General features: G+C 44.4%; 1 protein-coding gene across 2 annotated transcripts in view; it reads right to left on the reverse strand.

Moving 5' to 3' along the window:
- The window catches only part of HECW1 (HECT, C2 and WW domain containing E3 ubiquitin protein ligase 1), a 202,145-nt gene that overhangs the window by 61,024 nt on the left and 121,470 nt on the right, over nucleotides 1-19,651 (reverse strand). For both annotated transcript variants that reach the window (XM_056857626.1, XM_056857625.1), the window contains exons 11-13: nucleotides 17,940-18,090; nucleotides 5,121-5,251; nucleotides 3,450-3,571 (exon numbers count right to left, since the gene is read on the reverse strand). In XM_056857626.1, coding sequence (XP_056713604.1) covers nucleotides 3,450-3,571; nucleotides 5,121-5,251; nucleotides 17,940-18,090 — 404 coding nt within the window. The remainder of the gene's footprint in view (nucleotides 1-3,449; nucleotides 3,572-5,120; nucleotides 5,252-17,939; nucleotides 18,091-19,651) is intronic.

Raw genomic sequence — 19,651 nt, forward strand, 5'->3', positions numbered from 1 at the left:
TCTGAGGAAGCCTGAAATGATTTTCTCGCTGTATTTCATTTCTGCCTATCCAATTATAAGAAAAAGCACACATCTGTCAAAACAGTGGGAGAGAAGAGTTAGCTTCATCCTATTAATCTCCGAGTGGGTCGCCTTCAGACTTCCTACCGTCTGGGAAACTCTTCCACGTCAATTATCTAGTAAGGAATTCCTCAGCATCTGCAGCATAATCCCATTGTGCTTCTGGTTATTCTTCAGATTGCTTATGAGTTCACACTGAGCTTATGCAAAGGTATTAGGCACGTGCCGGGACTCCTCTGCGACTCTACTGAATGGATACGCAACCCATGATAGGCATCAGTGAATGAATGCTCAGCCTCGAATGTGCTTCAGCGAATAGAGAGGCAACCGAAAACATACTGAAAACTCTCATGGCTTCACATTTTGTGCCATCAGTGATTCTCACATTGGTAAAGGTGGTAACCGTGGCGCAGAGTGGTAAGCTGCAGTACTGCAGTCAAAAGCTCTGCTCGCGACCTGAGCTCAATCCTGACGGAAGTCAGTTTCAGGTGGCTGGCTCAAGGTCAACTCAGCCTTCCATCCTTCCAAGGTTGGTAAAATGAGTACCCAGCTTGCTGGGGGTAAAGTGTAGATTACTGGGGAAGGCACAGCAAACCACCCTGTAAACACAGTCTGCCTAGTAAACGTCATGATGTCACCCCATGGGTCAGGAATGACCCAGTATTTTTTTACAGTCCCCTGTGCAAGCACCGGGTCATTTCTGACCTATGGGGTGACATCACATCACGTCGATTACTAGACAGACTATGTTTATGGGGTGGTTTGCCACTGCCTTCCCCGCTTTACCCCCAGCAAGGTGGATACTCATTTTACTGACCTCGGAAGGCTGAGTCAACCTTGAGCCGGCTACCTAAACACTACTTCTGTTGGGATAGAACTCAGGTCATGATAAGAGCTTTGACTGCAGTACTGCAGCTAACCACTCTGCCCACGGGGCTCTCTGATTCTCACATTGAGCTTCAAAGGTCGTTTATGCATGGGAGTTTTACCTGAGGTTTGTTGCTCGCTGGACCCACACTTTCCTGTTGGGAAACTATGCATCGGCAGTCTCCAAGCTCAAATCAAGTCCCTGCCCCTTTAAATACTGCTTTGTAATTGGCTTACTTTGTAGAGCTTACTGTGAGAAATAATCCCCCCCAAACCCAATTGCTGCATTAAAAAGCATTTTAAGAACAAAAAATGGAGCAATCTGAAAGGGTGGGGGGAAATCCAAGCCTCGGCTTTAAAAATATTTTTTTTCTGCTCAGAAGGAGCTCCAAGGAAGCATTTGAATCCCCACCTCTTTACATGCTGCTTTGTAATTGGCTGCGAGAGAAACCAAGTTTGCATGTCCCGGACTCTGCCTTATGCACGAGGATTTCACCCGGGCTGAGCTCAGGGGAGAGGGAAGAATTGGGTTAACAGAGGAATGGGAAGTCCCAGGGTTTGTGAGGGCTGGCAGCAAGGCTATCTCTAATGGACGGAAAACTCATGCATAACTCCAAGGAACAACCGAGACAGACCGGGGGTGAACGTGAATGAAAGTACCCATGCATAAATGACCTAAGAAAACCCGAGAACTCCCCAGAACCCAACAGGAAGATCTCTTCTTTAAAATATTTGGTTTGTGTTTCATGAAGTATTAGTTTAGTTATTATTTCAGTGGGTAAACATTATTTGAGAATTAGGAAAGTCCCATCTCACAGAAAGGGAAATGTACTAGCCATAGAGATGAAAAGCTACCACTCTTTCTGTCCTTAGTGCTGTATAATCAGGACTAGCCCAAAGATTTTTGGTACCATGGGTGAATGACTCTGCTGCCTTCCTGCTTGGCAGGGAAGCCGCTGCACACCCTCCTTCCCTGTGCACCTCAAAGAAGCTGCTACTGCTGCCTTTTTCACCTGCCATGGCAGACCTCAACACCATGAGGGGGCACTGACCAGGCTGGTTTTGGGGGCCCTCCACTTCTGGCACCCTAGGCAATTGCCTAGGTGTGCCTAATGGACACGCCAGCCCAGTGTGTAATAGGTGCAACATGGATCCAGGTCAACTGAAACAGATGGAAGAAACTGGTGAACACTGAAAATTATGCTCCATCTTCTGAAATAACTTAGCTGTGAGAACCATTCAGCCCATTCCTGAAGGGGGGTGGAGCTCTTTAGAAGCCAGCGTGACCCCGTGCCGGCATAGGTGTAAAGTGGCACCTACACCAGCACGGGGGCAAACTCGCCGGCTTCTGGGAGCAGCGGAGCTCTGCCAGCTTCTGCTGCCAGTGTAGGGTTGCCAACCTCCAAGTACAAGCTGGAGATCTCCTGCTATTACAATTGATCTCCAGCCAATAGAGATCAGTTCACCTGGAGAAAATGGCCACTTTGGCAATTGGATTCTATGGCATTGAAGCCCCTCCCCTCCCCAAACCCCGTCCTCCTCAGGCTCTGCCCCCAAAACCTCCCGCCAGTGGTGAAGAGAGACCTGGCAACCCTACGCCAGTGCAGCCATTCCAGGAACAAAATCCTGGAAGAGAACACATGTGCCGGCGTGAGGGAGGTGTTCCCAGGGGCGGGGCTGAGGAGGCAGCGTGGGCGTGCCATGCCTGGCTGCTGCGGAAACACCTCCCCCCCCTCAGGAATGTGCTGTCCTTGTATCATGGTTCCCTATGATGCAAGCAGGATGCCACGATACTTTGTCATGGATCATGGGTCAATGACTATACAATCAGTTCAGTTACATTAGGTCAATGTTTCTCTGTATAATTACAAAAACCCAAGGCTTCTTGGCTGAGACGGAGGCATGTGCAATGGGGCTTGCAGCTGTACGTAGCAGATCATGTACACTTTACTTCTGAATATTAGTGGAGCCAAACTTCTTCTGTTTGATCATCCAAATCAACGATTTCGAGAGGAAATGAACCTATTACTGGCTGGACCAGCCGTTTCCCCTCCCTTTCCTAAATATTTGCATAAAGGCTCACCTTTAAGGTGGCAGAGGGCCTACTGAATGGGTAAGAGAAGCTAATCAGGACAAATGGAAATTACTCAATTCTTAATAAAGGAATACTAGTCAGTGGCCTGTCCTGCCCTGGATGGCCCATGCTAGCCCGATCTCTTCAGATCTCAGAAGCTAAGCTGGGTCAGCTTTGATTAGTACTTGGATGGGAGACCACCAAGGACGTCCAGAATCACAACGCAGAGGCAGGCAATGGCAAACCATCCCTGTTCGTCTCTTGCCTTGAAAACCCTGTGGGGTCACCATACGTCAGCTGCAACTTGACGGCGCCTTCCACCAACAGTCAGTGGCCTTAGGAAGATCACTATGCTGAACCCCCTGAGCTCAAGAAACGATACCCTCTCTGGGCGCTGCCACAAGAGTAGATCACCAACCTGCAAGATGGCGGAGGCTCAAGAACTTACATAGTTTGCATGTAGCACCGTGAAGAACTCAGGATTAGTGATGAACTTGACAGCCGGAGACTGCAGCAACAGAGTGATTTTTTGAGAGTTCACAGGCGAAACAGGCACTTCTCTTCTCACTTCTGAAAGTCAAACAGCTTATATGCAAACACAGCAAAAAAGAGCCTGTCCCACAAAGGGTGCCAATGCAGCTCACACATCTTTTGGTACCCCCATTCTACTGCCTAATTTGTTCCCCAACCTTCTGGTTACTGCATAAACACCTTTTAACCCCTATCACAATGTTTTACAACAAATCATAATGTGGGAATTTGCAAGTGCATTAATGGATAAGAAAATGAAAGTAGGGTTGTTCTTTTGGAAAACATGGCTCATAACAAAACCAGAAAATGACAAAAAGACATACTCGATAGTTAATTTATCCATTAATTTACCAGTAACATATTTTGATTCAATAACAATCTATACTTAATGTGTGAAGGGCTTGTGAAAGGGCATCCCTTTGTTACCCTCTAGTAACTTGAAGCATGTGCCAATGACATTTTTGTTCTTCCTCAATTTATCCTCAAGCCCCTTTCCACACTCAAGAATGCATCATTCTGTTCACAGGTACAGTGAGATAGCCTTTTTGAAAACAAAATAACTCTGGCTGCGTGTGCAGTCAAACACTGGAGAGGGGATGTGCCCGGGTGTCAAAGAATCACATATCTAAAGTTGTATCCAAAGTCAACAAGAGAAATCTGCCTGATGGGACAAGATACGGAAAAGGGAGAAGTTTCGAGAAAAATTATAATAAGCAAAACTAAACAAAAATTGGACGGGGGATAGAAATTCCCAAAATGGAGAAGCAATGTTTGCGTGTAGCTCATAGGGGGTGGCAACTCCAACAAAAAACTGTTGTGAAAACTCAGCTGCAAGCTGGGTGGAAGTGGGAAGGAACAGAGAGCATGCCAGAGGCGTTTTTTACTCCAAGCCCAGGCCTCCAATTCACTTGGCCAGTGAAGGGCTTTGGAGTGGAAAGTATGTCCTTGCGTGCTTTTTGCCCTGGAAATGACCAGGCAGAAAGGGCTATGAGACTAGTTTGCACACACGGTGTTGTCACTGACTTTCCCACATACAGGTTGAGTATCCCTTATCTGGACTGCTCGGGACCAGAAGCGGTCCATATTTCAGACCTTTCCGTATAGTGGAATATTTTGGAATTTTTGCACATACATAATCTTGGAGATGGGACCCAAATTCATTTATGTTTTATATATACTATATACACTAGCCTGAATGTAATTTTAAACAATATTTTAATAATTCTGTATACATTGAACCATCGGAAAGCAAAGGTGTAACTGTCTCACCAGAATACCTGTATCAGCTGTTAAACAAGAGCACCAACTAACAACAAACACACGAACAACAACAGGCTTTCAGTCTCCACCTACGATGCATTGTACACTATATTTTATTTTTTACATGAGAGGAAGCATTGAAAGCAGGATCTGCCTGCATGCCGGCTCAAAGGGTCTAGTTTTCAGATCAGTCCAGATATGGGATGTCCGGATAAGGGATATTCCACCTGTATGAGCAAATAACTTTGAGCTTATACCAGTCCACATTCACGTGGAGGAAGAGAAACGACATCCAAGGGCAGTTAGGAGCCATGTAAAAATGGCTTACCTGAATTTGGCTGGGAGGGGTCTGCCTCAGAATCACTGCCTCCTGTGGGAGGGAGCCTTTCCACCCTGTTACTGACCACAGTGTCCTCCTCTGTCCTCTCTGTGGCGATAGTTCGCTGAATATTTTGATACCTTGATGTTGAAAAAGGAGAGGAAGAAACATAGATCAGTCATTGGCACGTAGGTAGCTCTCCAAAGCATTTCTGCTGCTCTGCATTTCAAATTCCAGTATGACATACAGTTTCATTTACTTACTTAACCATACAGTATACAATAGCTAAAGTATTTGTACATCAAATTAAAATGACACCGAATTTACATTTTTATCCCCCCCCTTTTGTGTTTAAGGGTGAAAGACTGCTTTCAGTGGGAGTGAATCCCTTTGGGCCCACAGGGTTTTTTTATTTTTAATAAATTTTTATTTTCAAAAAACACAAAAAACATCAGACACAAAATACATAACTATCAGTACACACTAGAAATAATACACACAACCGTACATTGACTAAATTAAACAATAAACTCCTAATCTATTATTCAACAGACATTTCTCTGGGTGAATCTATATCATTTTGTACCTTCCATCTTACTCTTAAAACTCTTAAATCATTGTACAACTCATGATACATAATCATAATACAATTTCCAGTTCTTTTGGAACTCTTGCATATGTCCATAGGGTTTTTTTGTGTGGCTATTCACAGCCACTGTTTTTCCTCTTTGCTGGTGCTTGGCCACAATTTTACCTTCTTCTCAAGAGATCCTAGCCAGTCAGGGAATTAATGTCATCATGACAGTACGGAGCCAATCAGATTTGGCTACTTATTGAACAAGTCCCTTTATAGCAAGAACTATGCTTCCTGGGCCACTCACATGGCTGACCTCAGCCAACTGGATCACATATTTTCCTCATGCTAACACTTGAACCCCCTACTTTGGTTTCAAAGTAATCTTTTTATAAATCTACAAATTTACAAATACTGTGGAAAGCACTCAACTTTTTTACTCAGCCCCAATGAAAACACCCCACTTTGAAGAAGAGTTGGTTTTTATATGCCGACTTTCTCTAACACTTAAAGGAGACTCAAACCGGCTTACAATCATCTTCCCTTCCCCTCCCCACAACAGACACCCTGTGAGGTAGGTGGGGCTGAGAGAGCTCAAAGAGTGCTGTAACTTGCCCAAGGTCACCCGGGTGGCTTTGTGTGTAGGAGTGGGGAAACAAATCCAGTTCACCAGATTAGCCTCCACCGCTCATGTGGAAGAGTGGGGAATCAAACCTGGCTCTCCAGATTAGAATCCGCTGCTCCAAACCACCACTCTTAACCACTACACGATGCTGGCTCTTTGAGCCCTACATCATCTCATCTTAGGTAAGAAAGGAACCTGGAAGGAAACCCTCTGTAGCTGATCTCAAGAAAAAACAATGAGGTTCTGCCTGGAAAAGTAGGGGTGTGTATTTTGAAATTCCCAAGCCAAAGAAATACACAGAAATCACTGGCTTGGGTTGTTACCATGATTTTCCAAAAACCCCCACCAAAAACCCAAAACAAATCACCCCACACAAATCTGGGATTCTTAGTTATTACAAAAGTCCCCTTTCCAAACAATCCATGTTGTTTTTCATCTTTGGGTGCTGCAGCACAGCATGAGCTTGTTTTTCTTCTTTGATTCTACTGATTTCCCAGGCAGAGGCATTTTTCACTTCCAATCAGATCCTTGCAAGGGAGGAGCCCAGAGCACTTCCAGCCAATGACCTTTGGAGACAAGCCACAGAGAGCTGCAGTTCTCTTTCCCTCCATTCTTTGTGAGGGTGGAGCCCTTTCATTCTAGTACTATGGTTCAGAAAATAGAGAGCTGGGGGCAGCTTGTTCAGGGGCCTGTAGTCCAATTTGCTTGAAACTGGTGGGTTCTTTAGTGTACAGGCAGCACTTACTCTGCTGCAATGGTGTCCTTTGGTTGAAAAACAGCCACTCCAGCCACTCCCCCTTGAAGAAACCCACCATGGGAAATAATGGCAGACCAAAGGGAAGGGATGGGGGGAAGGTTCTGCAAAGGAAACCATTTTCACTTTGTGAAAGGAAACAGACCACAACACGGAAGGATGGCAATTGCAGTTTTCAGTAGAACGATTTTAAAAAATTACAATCACTCTGGCACTGTAGGAATAGGAAAATGAAATTAATGCAGAATTGTTTTTTTAATGCCATGGTCAGCCAAAGCTCTCCTGATATGCTGTCTCCTGATGGCCTTTTTAATAATCAATAGAGAGAAGTGGGGTTGTGCAGAGAATCACCTGCTTTGGGGGTCTGTAAAATTGAATCCCTTCATCCAATCTGCTCGAAATGTAGGGGGCCTTTAGATTAGAAGGAGGACAGTGGTCTGCGCAAATTTGCTGCCAGTATCTTTATAAACAGCTGCTTCAGGCCCTGGTAGACATTCCCCATTGAAAATAATGGTCCCAAACTCCAGAACCCAAAAAACCACATGGATCTGAATCCTGGACCAGTAACGTCTTACATGAAACCAAAGCAGTCACGGTAAAAATTCCAACCCCCTGAAAAGCCTGGATCTGAAATTATAACAAATTTATTTCTTGGCTCATACCCCAATGGCAGAGATGACTCCCAATCAAGACTGAGACGTGGAATATAAATTAAATAAATTATAGGAATTCTTGTTCATTTTTATATCATGACTGATATAAATTTTTATAAATATAAAAAAATAGAAATTAGAAATAAAGATATGGAGGTTTTGAAAGATTTACACTTGACTGATTTTTCTCTCTCGCAGTGTTATTAATTTCACCCTTAATCAAAGCTGCTTTTTAATGCAATTTTCTTAACAAGGTGAATAACATAATAAAATTAAGCTTAAAAAAACACCCACAAGAACTGGGGGTTTGTTATTTTGTCTTCAAATACGCACCCTTACAAACAAATTATTATATTAGACTTCACGACTATATTAAAATAGCTCTACTTTCCTCACTCTCTCTTTTATAAGAACCTATAAACATTTTTATTCACTTCACAGCAGGCTGATTGAACAAACTTTCCATCCCCATATGGCAAAAGTTTTATGACCCTCTGATGCAAAAGCAGAACTGAAAACGTAGTCCGTTTAGTCATAAGAATATATACATAAGGTTTCTATTTAATTAGATGGTAGAAAACCCCCTGCTGGCAAATGATTCCTAAGAACTGAAGTGATGGGCCAAGACACGGCTACTTTGTAGTCTCAATTATGTAGAATACTCTTCAGTAAATTCCTAAAAACGTCAATGTAATTGAAAAAATCTTTGAAAACACTTATGGAGATATGCTTGGAAAGAAAGAGCCTGCCGTTTCCCAAAGAATAATTGCGATGCAGGCTCTAGTTACAGTATGCATTATAATATAGTAATATTTCAAACTTTCTACCCTCAGGAAAACTCTTTCCACATCGACTGCTTTGTCAAGAAACCGCCGTGTGCCTGTCACAGAATGCCTGCTTGTTGTAGAGGATTCTGGGATGTTTCCTAGGGCATTAAACTCAATTTAATATCAATGTGAACAAGAGTACACCCTAGAATGTTTCCAGTGCTTTCCTTCAGCTGCTCCTTGCAGGGGAAGGTAAATGCAGATGGTAACTAAACTGACTCTCATGGAAGCCAGCCTACCATTACTGATTTTCTATTTGAGAAACCTCTATGTTTACTGAAATTCATTTTAAAAAAGCAATCTATAGTGATCTTATATCTTATAAGATATAAGATATAAGACTTATATAGTGATCTTGTACCACGTAATTGTTTGGGAGTGGAGCTGGCTGCCTAGACTTTAGAGCAGGATTCCACAGTATGATTGTTGTGAGGCTCCAAGTATCCCAAAAGTGGTAGGGTTGCCAGCTCTGGGTTGGGAAACACCTGGAGATTTTTGGGGTGGAGCCTAAGGAGGGCGGGGTTTGGGGAGGGGAGGGACTTCAATGCCATAGAGTCCAATTGCCAAAGCGGCCATTTTCTCCGGGGGAACTGATCTCTATCGGCTGGAGATCAGATATAATAGCAGGAGATCTCCAGCTAGTACCTGGAGGTTGGCAACCCTAATATAGTGGTAATGTATCCCATACAGTTAATCATTGTTAAGAAATCAACAATGGCCTGCCAGGCTTTAACTTTCCCTTCCTTCCCTTTTCAGGGAATTATGAATGTAGAATTATGAATGTACATGAGAGTTAATACTAATTCTGAATAACTTTAAACCAGAGTTTGAAAGAAGAATATCAACCTGGAGTAAAGCTAGGGTTTAAAGAGAACCACAGCTGACGTTAATGTCAACAGAAACATAATACTGAAGAAGAAGAAGAAGAAGAAGAAGAAGAAGAAGAAGAAGAAGAAGAAGAAGAAGAAGAGTTGGATATTATATGTTGATTTTCTCTACCTTTTAAGGAGAATCGCAGCCCCATTCCTGAGCCGAAAGGATGAAAGTCCTTAGGAGGCCAAGAAGGGGCTGGGCTGGCGCCCATGCCACTTACACCACCCAGGGTGGCACGGATGCTGGGGGGGGTGAGCATGCCACCCTCCTGGTGCTGCTGTGGCAATGCCACCCAGGGATGCCGGCACAGCCTTGCGCCGGTGTCTGGACGGCTCACCTCCATGCACCGTCCTCCCTGGGGCGTTCCCGGGCTGGTCCAGAGGAGGAGCCGTGTTTAGGCGTCCTCCTACGCCCTTTTGGCCTGGGAACGCCCTCTTTGCCCTTACTTGCACTTATGCCACCTTTTGAGGTGGCATAGCCCCATAGAACCCTATGGAGCACTTCCACGGGGCTTGCAAGTGAGGGCAAGGTTTCGGCTTCTGTGTGAGGGAGAACCTCCTTTGGAGGCAGCGCTCGAATCCTTCACTGGTGCATGGCTTAATAGTTCTATAGCTCAGCCCTTAGGCTAGAGTCAATCGGAACCATAAAATTCTCAGTTCAGGCTGCACTTGTCTCACTTGTGCATTTTAACACCAAAAAAACAGATTTTCACCTCTTTATCCTAATGAGCCCCCTCTGATGACCTTCTACTGCTCTATTAGAGAATGAACCAGTACATCTGCCATAGAACCACCCCACCGAAGAAGATAATAGCGGTTACCCAAACCTCATTGCTGGTGGGAAGGGGCTCACCGTATGGCCCATTTTCAAGGACTCCACTCCACCGCCCTGTTTTGCACCACTTGGGCCTCGAGGTCCTTGCAAGAGCAGCAAGGCCCTTTGGACCTTGTTGTATGTTGCCCTATTGTTGTTGGTTGCGAAGGGGCCCCCCATAACAGTTCAAGCTTCGGGGTCCCAAAAATGTAGGATATTATGCCATAAAAACGGAAAAAGAAGTCAATTCTCCCCCACACAAAAATTGTGTGAGGCAGCTTGTATTTTTAATTGTCTTTAAAAATATGTTTTTTACTCTAGTTCTGATGGGGAAAAGTGAGCCAGGAGTATTATAATTACATTAAAACCAGGAAAAATCTAAGAGAAGCTTTAATAATATTGTTGTTCGTGACTTACTGATTTTAGTCTGCTTCCTAGTGAAACAGCTGCACTGAAGACCTCAGTCACAGAGATTCACTATGTATTTCCCGAACAATAAATATTTTAAACAGAAGGAACTTCAAGCGTAGAAATACAACAATCAGGATTTTTGTCTAGAAAACGCACATAAATAAGTCCTAAATTTTGCTGGGCCAGAGAATAGTGTTTATGGTGTCGAGGTATTCCATTTCCTACTGTAAATGAGAAGACATTAAATGGCAAAGTATAGCATTTAAAACCTCTTATTGCATTTTCTAACCCCCCTTCCCAAAAGTGGGGGTTGAGCTCTGAAGAAAAGTGTTGAAAGATCATATTTCTTTATGTTCTGTTAGGTATATGCATAGACAATATAAAGAAGTGATTGATCTGAAGACAAGAAACTAAGCAGTTCGGAGTGCTGAGTTTTGGAGTAGCCCCCAAATTTCCCCTAAAGTAGTATCTTGAGGCTAATTCAGACACTCCTGCTTGAGCAAAACATTTGAGGAATTTCAAAGTGAAACCAACAAAGTTCCAGCAAGGCTAGCAACCTTCCTCAGGGGTTTCTATGCATCCCACAGCAATTCAGAAACACCAGCTGGAGCGTTGAGCAGAATGGTCAACTGAAGTGAAGGTGAACCGAAGAAGGCTACAACGTATGCATTAATTTTAGATGGACCAAGCTGCTCCATACTAAAAGTCACATGGGAACCTAGGAGGTTTCGGATCATTATACTTCAGTAGCAAAGGTCCAATGTAGACCACAGACAATGGTGACTAGAACTGCCTTTATAACATCCTCTGAAGACCACCATTGACTTGGCTGGACCAAGAGTGGCTTGGAAGTAATTCATACACTATTGATATCACAGAATTGCTTTTGCCTGGAGGTTGGATCACACATTACAGATAATATTTGGCTGAAGGAATCATATAGGATGGAAAGATAATTTACATGTATATATCACTTACAAGTATACCTGTTGCAGATATTTAACCACTGCATGGTCAGAGGCATAAGAACATAAGAAAGGCCATGCTGGATCAGACCAAGGCCCATCTAGTCCAGCAGTCTGTTCACACAGTGGCCAACCAGGTGTCTCCAGGAAGCCCACAAACAAGACGACTGTGGCAGCATCCTGCCTGTGTTTCACAGCACCTAATATAATAGGCATGCTCCTCTGATCCTGGAGAGAATAGATATGTATCATGACTAGCATCCATTTTTACTAATAGCCATGAATACCCCTCTCCTCCATGAACATGTCCACTCCCCTCTTAAAGCCTTCCAAGTTGGCAGCCATCACCACATCCTGGGGCAGGGAGTTCCACAATTTAACTATGCATTGTGTGAAGGCATTCTGAGGAGGGGAAGAGGTTGGGAACATCTTTCACCCTAAGAAGAAGATCAGGCCAGGATGCAGGAACATTCTATTAAACATGTTTTCTCTGTTTATTTTTGTATTTATTTACTAAGCTTCTTGGGAGTTCACAGGTGGGGAGAAAAGCAGGGTGTAAATGGCCATGTCAATCAACCAATAAAATAATTTGGAAAGACTCCACACCAACCTCCGAAGGCGTGCATCTGGTTGAGTAAAACAGGATGCTGGACTAGAATGACTACTGGATTGATGCCACAGGGCTTTTCTAATATTCTTATGATTACTTCCCCTGTGAAGGTCTCAGATCACCTGTGGCAATGTCTAAACATGAGATCCACTGACTTAGGAAAGCCCCACATTTCCAAGCAAAGTCCACTCAAAGTCTAATGCTATACTTGGCATTTGTAGCTATCAACTTAAAAAACAACAACCCACAGATTAAAAAATTAATGGAGAGCTCTTTCTGGAAAGACATTATGGAACTTGACAATTGCACTTGACAGTTATAATGTGCCTAGGGGAATTTAGTCTGGAGAAATAGCCATTAGTGAAAATCCCTTCCTGAATGCCAGAACAAAAGAATGTTCAAAGGAAGCCCGTAAGAAAATATCTCTTCACTATCTTCAGCAAAAGAATGCAACATCACAGATTACTAGCTTGTAAATCATGTTGCAAAAATAAATCAGAGTTGGAAAATTTAATTAAATCAAAACAAGGATGTTTTCCCTGAACTATAATGTGTGAAGTAGGGTGAACAGGTTTCCCTTGTTAGCGATCTGGCAGGAGGAAAAAGCTGTTAAAAATGGCACTGAAGCAGAAGAAGAAGAGTAGGTTTTTATAACTCACTTTTCTCTACCTTTAAGGAGTCTCAAAGCGGCTTATAATCACCTTGTGAGGTAGGTGGGGCTGAGAGTGTTTGGAGAGAACTGTTTGACTAGCCCAAGGTTACCCAGCAGGCGTCATGTGTTGGAGTGGGGAATCGAACCCGGTTCTTCAGATTAGAGTCTGCCGCTCTTAACCACTATACCATGCTGGCTCTCGAACAGCCCATTCCTGAGGCGCGCCAGCAGGCGCAGCCAAAGCCCTTAGGAGGCCGACGAAGGGGCCTACAACGGCAGCACCCAGAAGGTGCACGCTGGCGTGAGTGGCCCCAGAGCCAGCGTGCAGGCCTGGCTGCCGGTTCCTGGCCACCGCTGTGGCAGCGCTGGGCCCAGATGCCACCACAGCCTCCTGCTGGCCTCCGGCCACCGGCACAGGCCACAGCGGTGAGCTGGGAGGCGTTCCAGCGCCCCAGGAGGCATTCCTGGAGTGTCCCGGTGCCAGCCGGGGCTGACGTTAGTCAGCCTCCTGAGCCGTTTTGGCTCAGTAACGCCCCCTTTTTTTGTTGAGATACGCCAGCTTTTTGCTGGCATATCTCCCATGCAATCCTATGAGGGTTGCACGTGTTGTTGTTTTTTGCACTGGGTAGAGGTTTTGGCGGTGCTGAAACGCTGCTGGGTGGCCTCCTAAGCCCGGCGCAGGCATTCCTCTGAGGAATGCGCTGTTAATCACTACACTGTGGTGGTGGGACCAAGTAATGCCATGCATCTTTGAGGAGGCCCAAAGAATACTACAGGTCTAGTTTCAATGACTCTGACGTTATTGATACAGCTACAGAATTTTGGGATGCTGTTCTAATTCCTCTCTTAGCTCTCTGTCCTATGTCCTGGAGCTCTATTTCCAGTTTCTTATACAAATCAGATAAGGCATTTGTTGCATCTCCCTCTGCTGGACAGAAAGGCTATTGATCTTAACATTCCTTTTATCTTAGCTTGAACAATCCAAAATATAGGAAATATATGACTTCTGCATTTATGAATATCGCCTTTCCTCCTGCCTAGGACTCTTATGATTTGCATTTCCAGCACCATTCCTAAATTCAGATGTTTATTGCAATGTAATATGATCTCACTGAGCCACTAGCTCTTTTGTTTGAGGCAGGCATAAGGATAAGAGTAGTGTGTGTGCGTGTGTGTGTGTGTGTGTGTGTGTGTGTGTGTGTGTGTGTGTGTGTGTGTGTGAAGGGGTAATGAGTAGATGAGGGGGTTGCCAACCTCCAGGTGACGCCGGAAGATCTCCTGGAATCGCATCTGAACTCCAGACTGCAGAGATCAGTGCCCCTGGAGAATGAACACTATGACATTATACCCTGCAGTGGTCTCTCCCCACCCCAAACCCTGCCTTCCCCAGGCTCCATCCCCAAATCTCCAGGAATTTCCCAACCTGGAGCCTGGCAACCCTAGAGGGCGACCACGTTCCAAAAGTGCATAGTAAAGACTGTGTTCATGTGGTGCATGCAAAGTTTTATTCACATTTCTACACCGCCTCTCCAGAGAACCTTCTCAAAGCTGTGCGCGAAGCAAAACATAAAAACAAACAATGCAGAAGTTAAGAATTAAAACCTGGCGTAAAAGATCCAGCTTGAAATACCCAGTCACACCATAAAAACAGCATGAAATATTGAGCATCTTAAGATGAGTCTCATAAAACAGTTCTCAGGCTAGAAGTGGACTAAAAAAAACAATGCTAAAGTTTTAATTAAATCACGCTAAAGTAGATTATTATTACAAAATAGACCAAAATATTTTTTCTAGCAAAGGAATAACTTACTGGGCTGTAGAATGAGGTAGCCAATATTTACTTTGAGCCTGTAACTTAGAAACTTTAGTAAAAATGAGAAACACCCCCTTCCCACTGAGGGGAAAACAACATATTGCGACAAACATAGGGGCTACAAATTCTTGGATGTAGTCCATGCCAACTCTCCCCCTTCCACAACGCACGTAGGGCCAATTAGCCAGTAATAGAATCATGTTGTATATTTTAATGCCTCTACTAGGAAATGTGGGACACAGTTAAGGCCATCAGGAATCCCCACATAGAGTTCTTCCCTTCTAATACCTTCTCTGGGTCCCTATATTCACAAACCACGTATGTTATAGTAAACCCATATTTGAGCTGCACTGTTTCAAACTATAGGGGATGGGGGTAGGGTCGCCAGGTCCCTCTTCGCCACCGGTTTTTGGGGCAGGGCCTGAGGATGGCGGGGTTTGGGGAGGGGAGGGATTTCAATCGCATAGAGTCCAATTGCCAAAGCGGCCATTTTCTCCAGGTGAACTGATCTCTATTGGCTGGAGATCAGTTGTAATAGCAGGAGATCTCCAGCTAGAACCTGGAGATTGGCAAACCTAGATGGTGGGTTGACTGAATACTCTTCCGTACAAAAAACCTCTATTTTCACTGAAAACTTGCCATATCAGGACAGAGAATGCCACCCTAGCCTTCTATCTGACAGACTCGTTTTCTGGGTAATATTAAATATGAGTCCAGTGGCACCTTAAAGACTTTAAAAAATTATACCAGAATAAACATTTATGAATCAGTTTGCCACATCTGATGACGGGAGCTCTATCGCATGACAGCTTGTACATTTTGTTAGTCTTTAAAGTGCTACTGGACTCGTGTTTAATTTTGCTAGCACAGTGTAACACAGCTACCCAACTGGAATTGTTGTCTTGTGATGGGCCTCACTTGTGATTTTAAGACACACATTAGGGTTGCCAGGTCCACCCTCGCCACCAGCAGGTGGTGGGGAAGGGGAGGGGTGATTGGCACAATAACATCACTTCCAGGTTTACCGTTAGGTAGGGTTGCCAGCCTCCAGGTACTAGCTGGAGATCTCCTGCTATTACAACTGATCTCCAGCCGATAGAGATCAGTTCACCTGGAGAAAATAGCCACTTTGGCAATTGGACTCTATGGCATTCAAGTCCCTCCCCTCCCCAAACCCTGCCCTCCTCAGGCTCTGCCCCAGAAACCTCCTGCCGGTGGCGAAGAGGGACCTGGCAACCCTACGGATGGGAACACTCCAGCACATTCTTCCAAAAATTCTAGGGTTTCCACTTCTGGTTTACCCCGGAAGTGATGTTAATCCCCGCTCAGCTGGACTGCTTCTGCCCGCCGGCCAGCTGAAGGCTGGCGGGCAGCCCCTTAATTGGCTGGCAATTGCCCGCCATTACCTGGTATCTGGCAACCCTAACAAACACAGATTTATTACTTGATCCATACTTTTGGGAACTAGGTCTGTGTAAAGTACACTTGGGACAATTCCTTACGGGCCTCTTTGGTGTCATCCCTTAGGCACAGCAGACATGTTCAGAAGGGGGGTGATAGCCCTTAGGGAACTGCTTCAGTTCCTGCCGGCTTTCTTCTGAGAGCTGACGGATTTGGAGCGTCCGCCTCCACATCTGGAACTCCCATCCTGTTTAGCTGCCTGGGAGGCAAAAGCTTTGCACCAGCCCTTCTGTTTTCTGCCTGCTTGGCACGCCAAAGATAACCATTTGACATTTTTTGAGAATGAGGAAAAAAAACCAACTGGTCTGCACGCTCTTTTAAGCCGTATAATTAGAGAACAGATACTCCAGACCTAGTTGTTATCGGTGGAAAATAATATCATTATAGTTAAAGAAAGAAAGAAAAACCACATTTCCTGAGGTAGCGGTGAAAAAATGATTTTGCTGTGGTATAATGTCAAGTGAAATATAAATTATATGACCAAAAAAAAAAAAAAAAACCCCAGAAAGAAAAGAAGCACACATATTTAGTTGCTTCTTCTTTCTGCTTGGCTTGATTGGCAGTGAGCTCAAACACATTTGGGTGTACCGAACCAAAAAAGACAAACTAATTTCAGCAATAACACCAAGATTAACATTTTTCAGTTGGGAAGAAAAAGTCTGCATTTCAGATGAATTTGAAAGATGTCTTGATGCATCAGTTCACAGTGCGTGAAGAGCTTCAAAGTGTATCTTTAGCAGCGCTTAGCAATGGCTGAATTTTTAAAAAAATCTTATGCATGAAAGGATGCCTGTGAACGTATCCCCGGTACATCCATCTGCATGTACAAAGACGGAACTAAATTTTTCAAGGAACATGAGGCTCCAGCTAAAAATACTGCAGCTTCCCCTTTGACAACATGAAGTATCTTGATGCCAAAGTACAGTCATGACTGGGAATGCTGGGAATTTTGCCTTGTAGATTAAAGGTACCTGGATCTATGGTTGTGATCAAGGTGAGCTGAACCCCAGATTTGTTCGGTTCGGCAGAAAACACCTTGCAAACTGGTTTGCAGCCGTGCATTAGCTGTGCTTGTTAGCATTTAGTTGCTTGAGCACATGAAGGCAGAGGAGTCCTTGCTCACGACATAAATGGCTGCCTAGTAGAAATCTGAAAGTAGAAGAAAGGCCTTCTCCAAAGCAGTCTGTCCTTCATTAGAGAGATCTCATGTAGGGTTGCCAGCCCCGGGGTGGGAAACACATGGAGATTTTGGGGGTGGAGCCTGAGGAGGGTGGGGTTTGGAGAGGGGAGGGACTTCAATGCCATAGAGTCCAATTGCCAAAGCGGCCATTTTCTCCAGGGGAACTGAGATCAGTTGTAAAAGTGGGAGATCTCCAGCCACCACCTGGAGGTTGGCAAACCTAATCTCACGTCAATTGTTTTTAACTCTATTGGTAAGGTTACCAACCTCCAGATACTAGCTGGAGATCTCCTGCTAATACAACTGATCTCCAGCTGCTAAGAGATCAGTTCTCCTGGAGAAAATGGCCACTTTGGCAATTGGACTCTATGGCATTGAAGTCCCCCCTCCCCAAACCCCGCCCTCCTCAGGCTCCGCCCCCAAAATCTCCAGGTGTTTCCCAACCCGGAGATGGCAACCCTATCTAGCCCAAGGGGTCATGACACCCGGAGGTGGCAATTCTTCCTATCCCAAGAAGTCGCAACACGCATATGTGACAGCTGCCTGTGTAGTAGAACTGTGCTGTGTGAGAAGGAAAAGTCTGGTCAGCTGTGGACAGACTGAGTGCACTCACTTACCTTCGATTCAGTTGCTCCATTTGTTGGATCGAGCCCGATCTGCGTATCCCATCAGGAGTAGCAGCCGCAGTTGGACGCTGCCAAGTGGTGGTTCGATTCACGTGATCGACGTAGAATACCCGCCCATGGCTGTCTATGCGAGCTTCCCAATCTTGCGTTAAACATTTTTAAAAAAAAAAAATTAGAAAAGACAGACAATGCGGTCATTTGTCTCAGGATATCTAGATATCCAGACTATTCACACCACCCACGTTAAAATACATAGCTAATATCAAATGTATTTACAAAAAAATATACTGCTTCGTCTATTATTTTATTTATTAAATTACATGGTGACTCAACAGAGATCCTACCCAAGGGCAACCTTAAGTGAAAGACAGATTGAAAAATAGATGGATAACTTCATACAACTCACTATTTGGACACATCGGCATAGGACCATGCCATAGCTCCTGCTCAGCATTTTAGTATTGATCCAAAAGCATGGGGGACCTCCCTACAAATGGTTCGGGCAATGTGATGCCAAAATCACATTTGTATTGAGTGTACTTTGTTTTGTATTGTATTGTGTGGTCCTGTCATCACGGTCACCTATAGCAGTGATAAACAGAGGTCAATCACAGGCTAAAATCCCAGTAGTAGAAGAGTTGGTTTTTATACCCCTATTTTCTCTGCCTTTTAAGAAGTCTCAAACCGTCTTACAATCTCCTTCCCTTCCTCTCCCCACAACAGACACCTTGTGAGGTAGGTGGGGCTGAGAGAGTTCGGCGAGAACTGTGATTGGCCCAAGGTCACCCAGCAGGCTTCATGTGTTGGAGTGAGGAAACAAATTCAGTGCACCAGGTTAAAGTCTGCCGCTCATGTGGAGGAGTGGGGAATCAAACATGGTTCTCCAGATTAAAGTCCATCGTCCTCTCAAGTGATGGTGAGTGGGTATCAGATGAGCTGGGAGAGTTTCTGAAAAAGAAAGTCTCCTCTGCAGGAACCCCTTAATGTCATTTTTGTCATTGTAATTCTCAAGCTTCCTAATCAGTCCTAACTCATAAAGAGATAAGAAAGTAGTACTTTGGAGTTGAGCTGCCCCCTCCGCTGAAAGGAATGGGAAAGTGCTGGTTGGTAGGCACAAGATTTCTGTGTATGCATGAGAATTCCTGTGTACACCAAAAAGCTTCTGGGTTGGGATGATGGAGATTAAGAAACCCTAGAAGTTGCATTTTATTTCCAATGTTGCCTCACTTATAATACACCCTAAAGAATGTATAGATATACTCTTCAGATGACCGAGAACATGCATTGCAATGGTAGTGGAAAATAGCATCAAGTCACATCGAATTTATGGTGACCCCGTAGGCTTTTCAAGGCAAGAAACAAACAGAGGTGGTTTGCCATTGCCTGGCTCTGAATAGCAACCCTGGACTTCCTTGGTGGTCTCCCTTCCAAGTACTAACCAGGGCTGACCCTGCTTCCGAGATCTGATGAGACAGGGATAGCCTGGTCTCTCCAGGTCAGGGCAAACATGGCCGTAGCTGAGAAAAAAAGAAGACATATGGTTTGCAAAACAAAGAAAGAGACCACAAGATGGAATGTTTACCACCTCAATAACCTTAAGTTGCCTTTTAAATAAATAAACAAAACATGCAACATTTTAAAGACGGATTCCTACCATACCCTACTGAGGTTATAAAGCAAGGAATTTTGAATTGTTACAACCA

The sequence above is a fragment of the Euleptes europaea genome, chromosome 11, assembly GCF_029931775.1.
Source record: "Euleptes europaea isolate rEulEur1 chromosome 11, rEulEur1.hap1, whole genome shotgun sequence".
NCBI lineage: Eukaryota > Metazoa > Chordata > Lepidosauria > Squamata > Sphaerodactylidae > Euleptes > Euleptes europaea.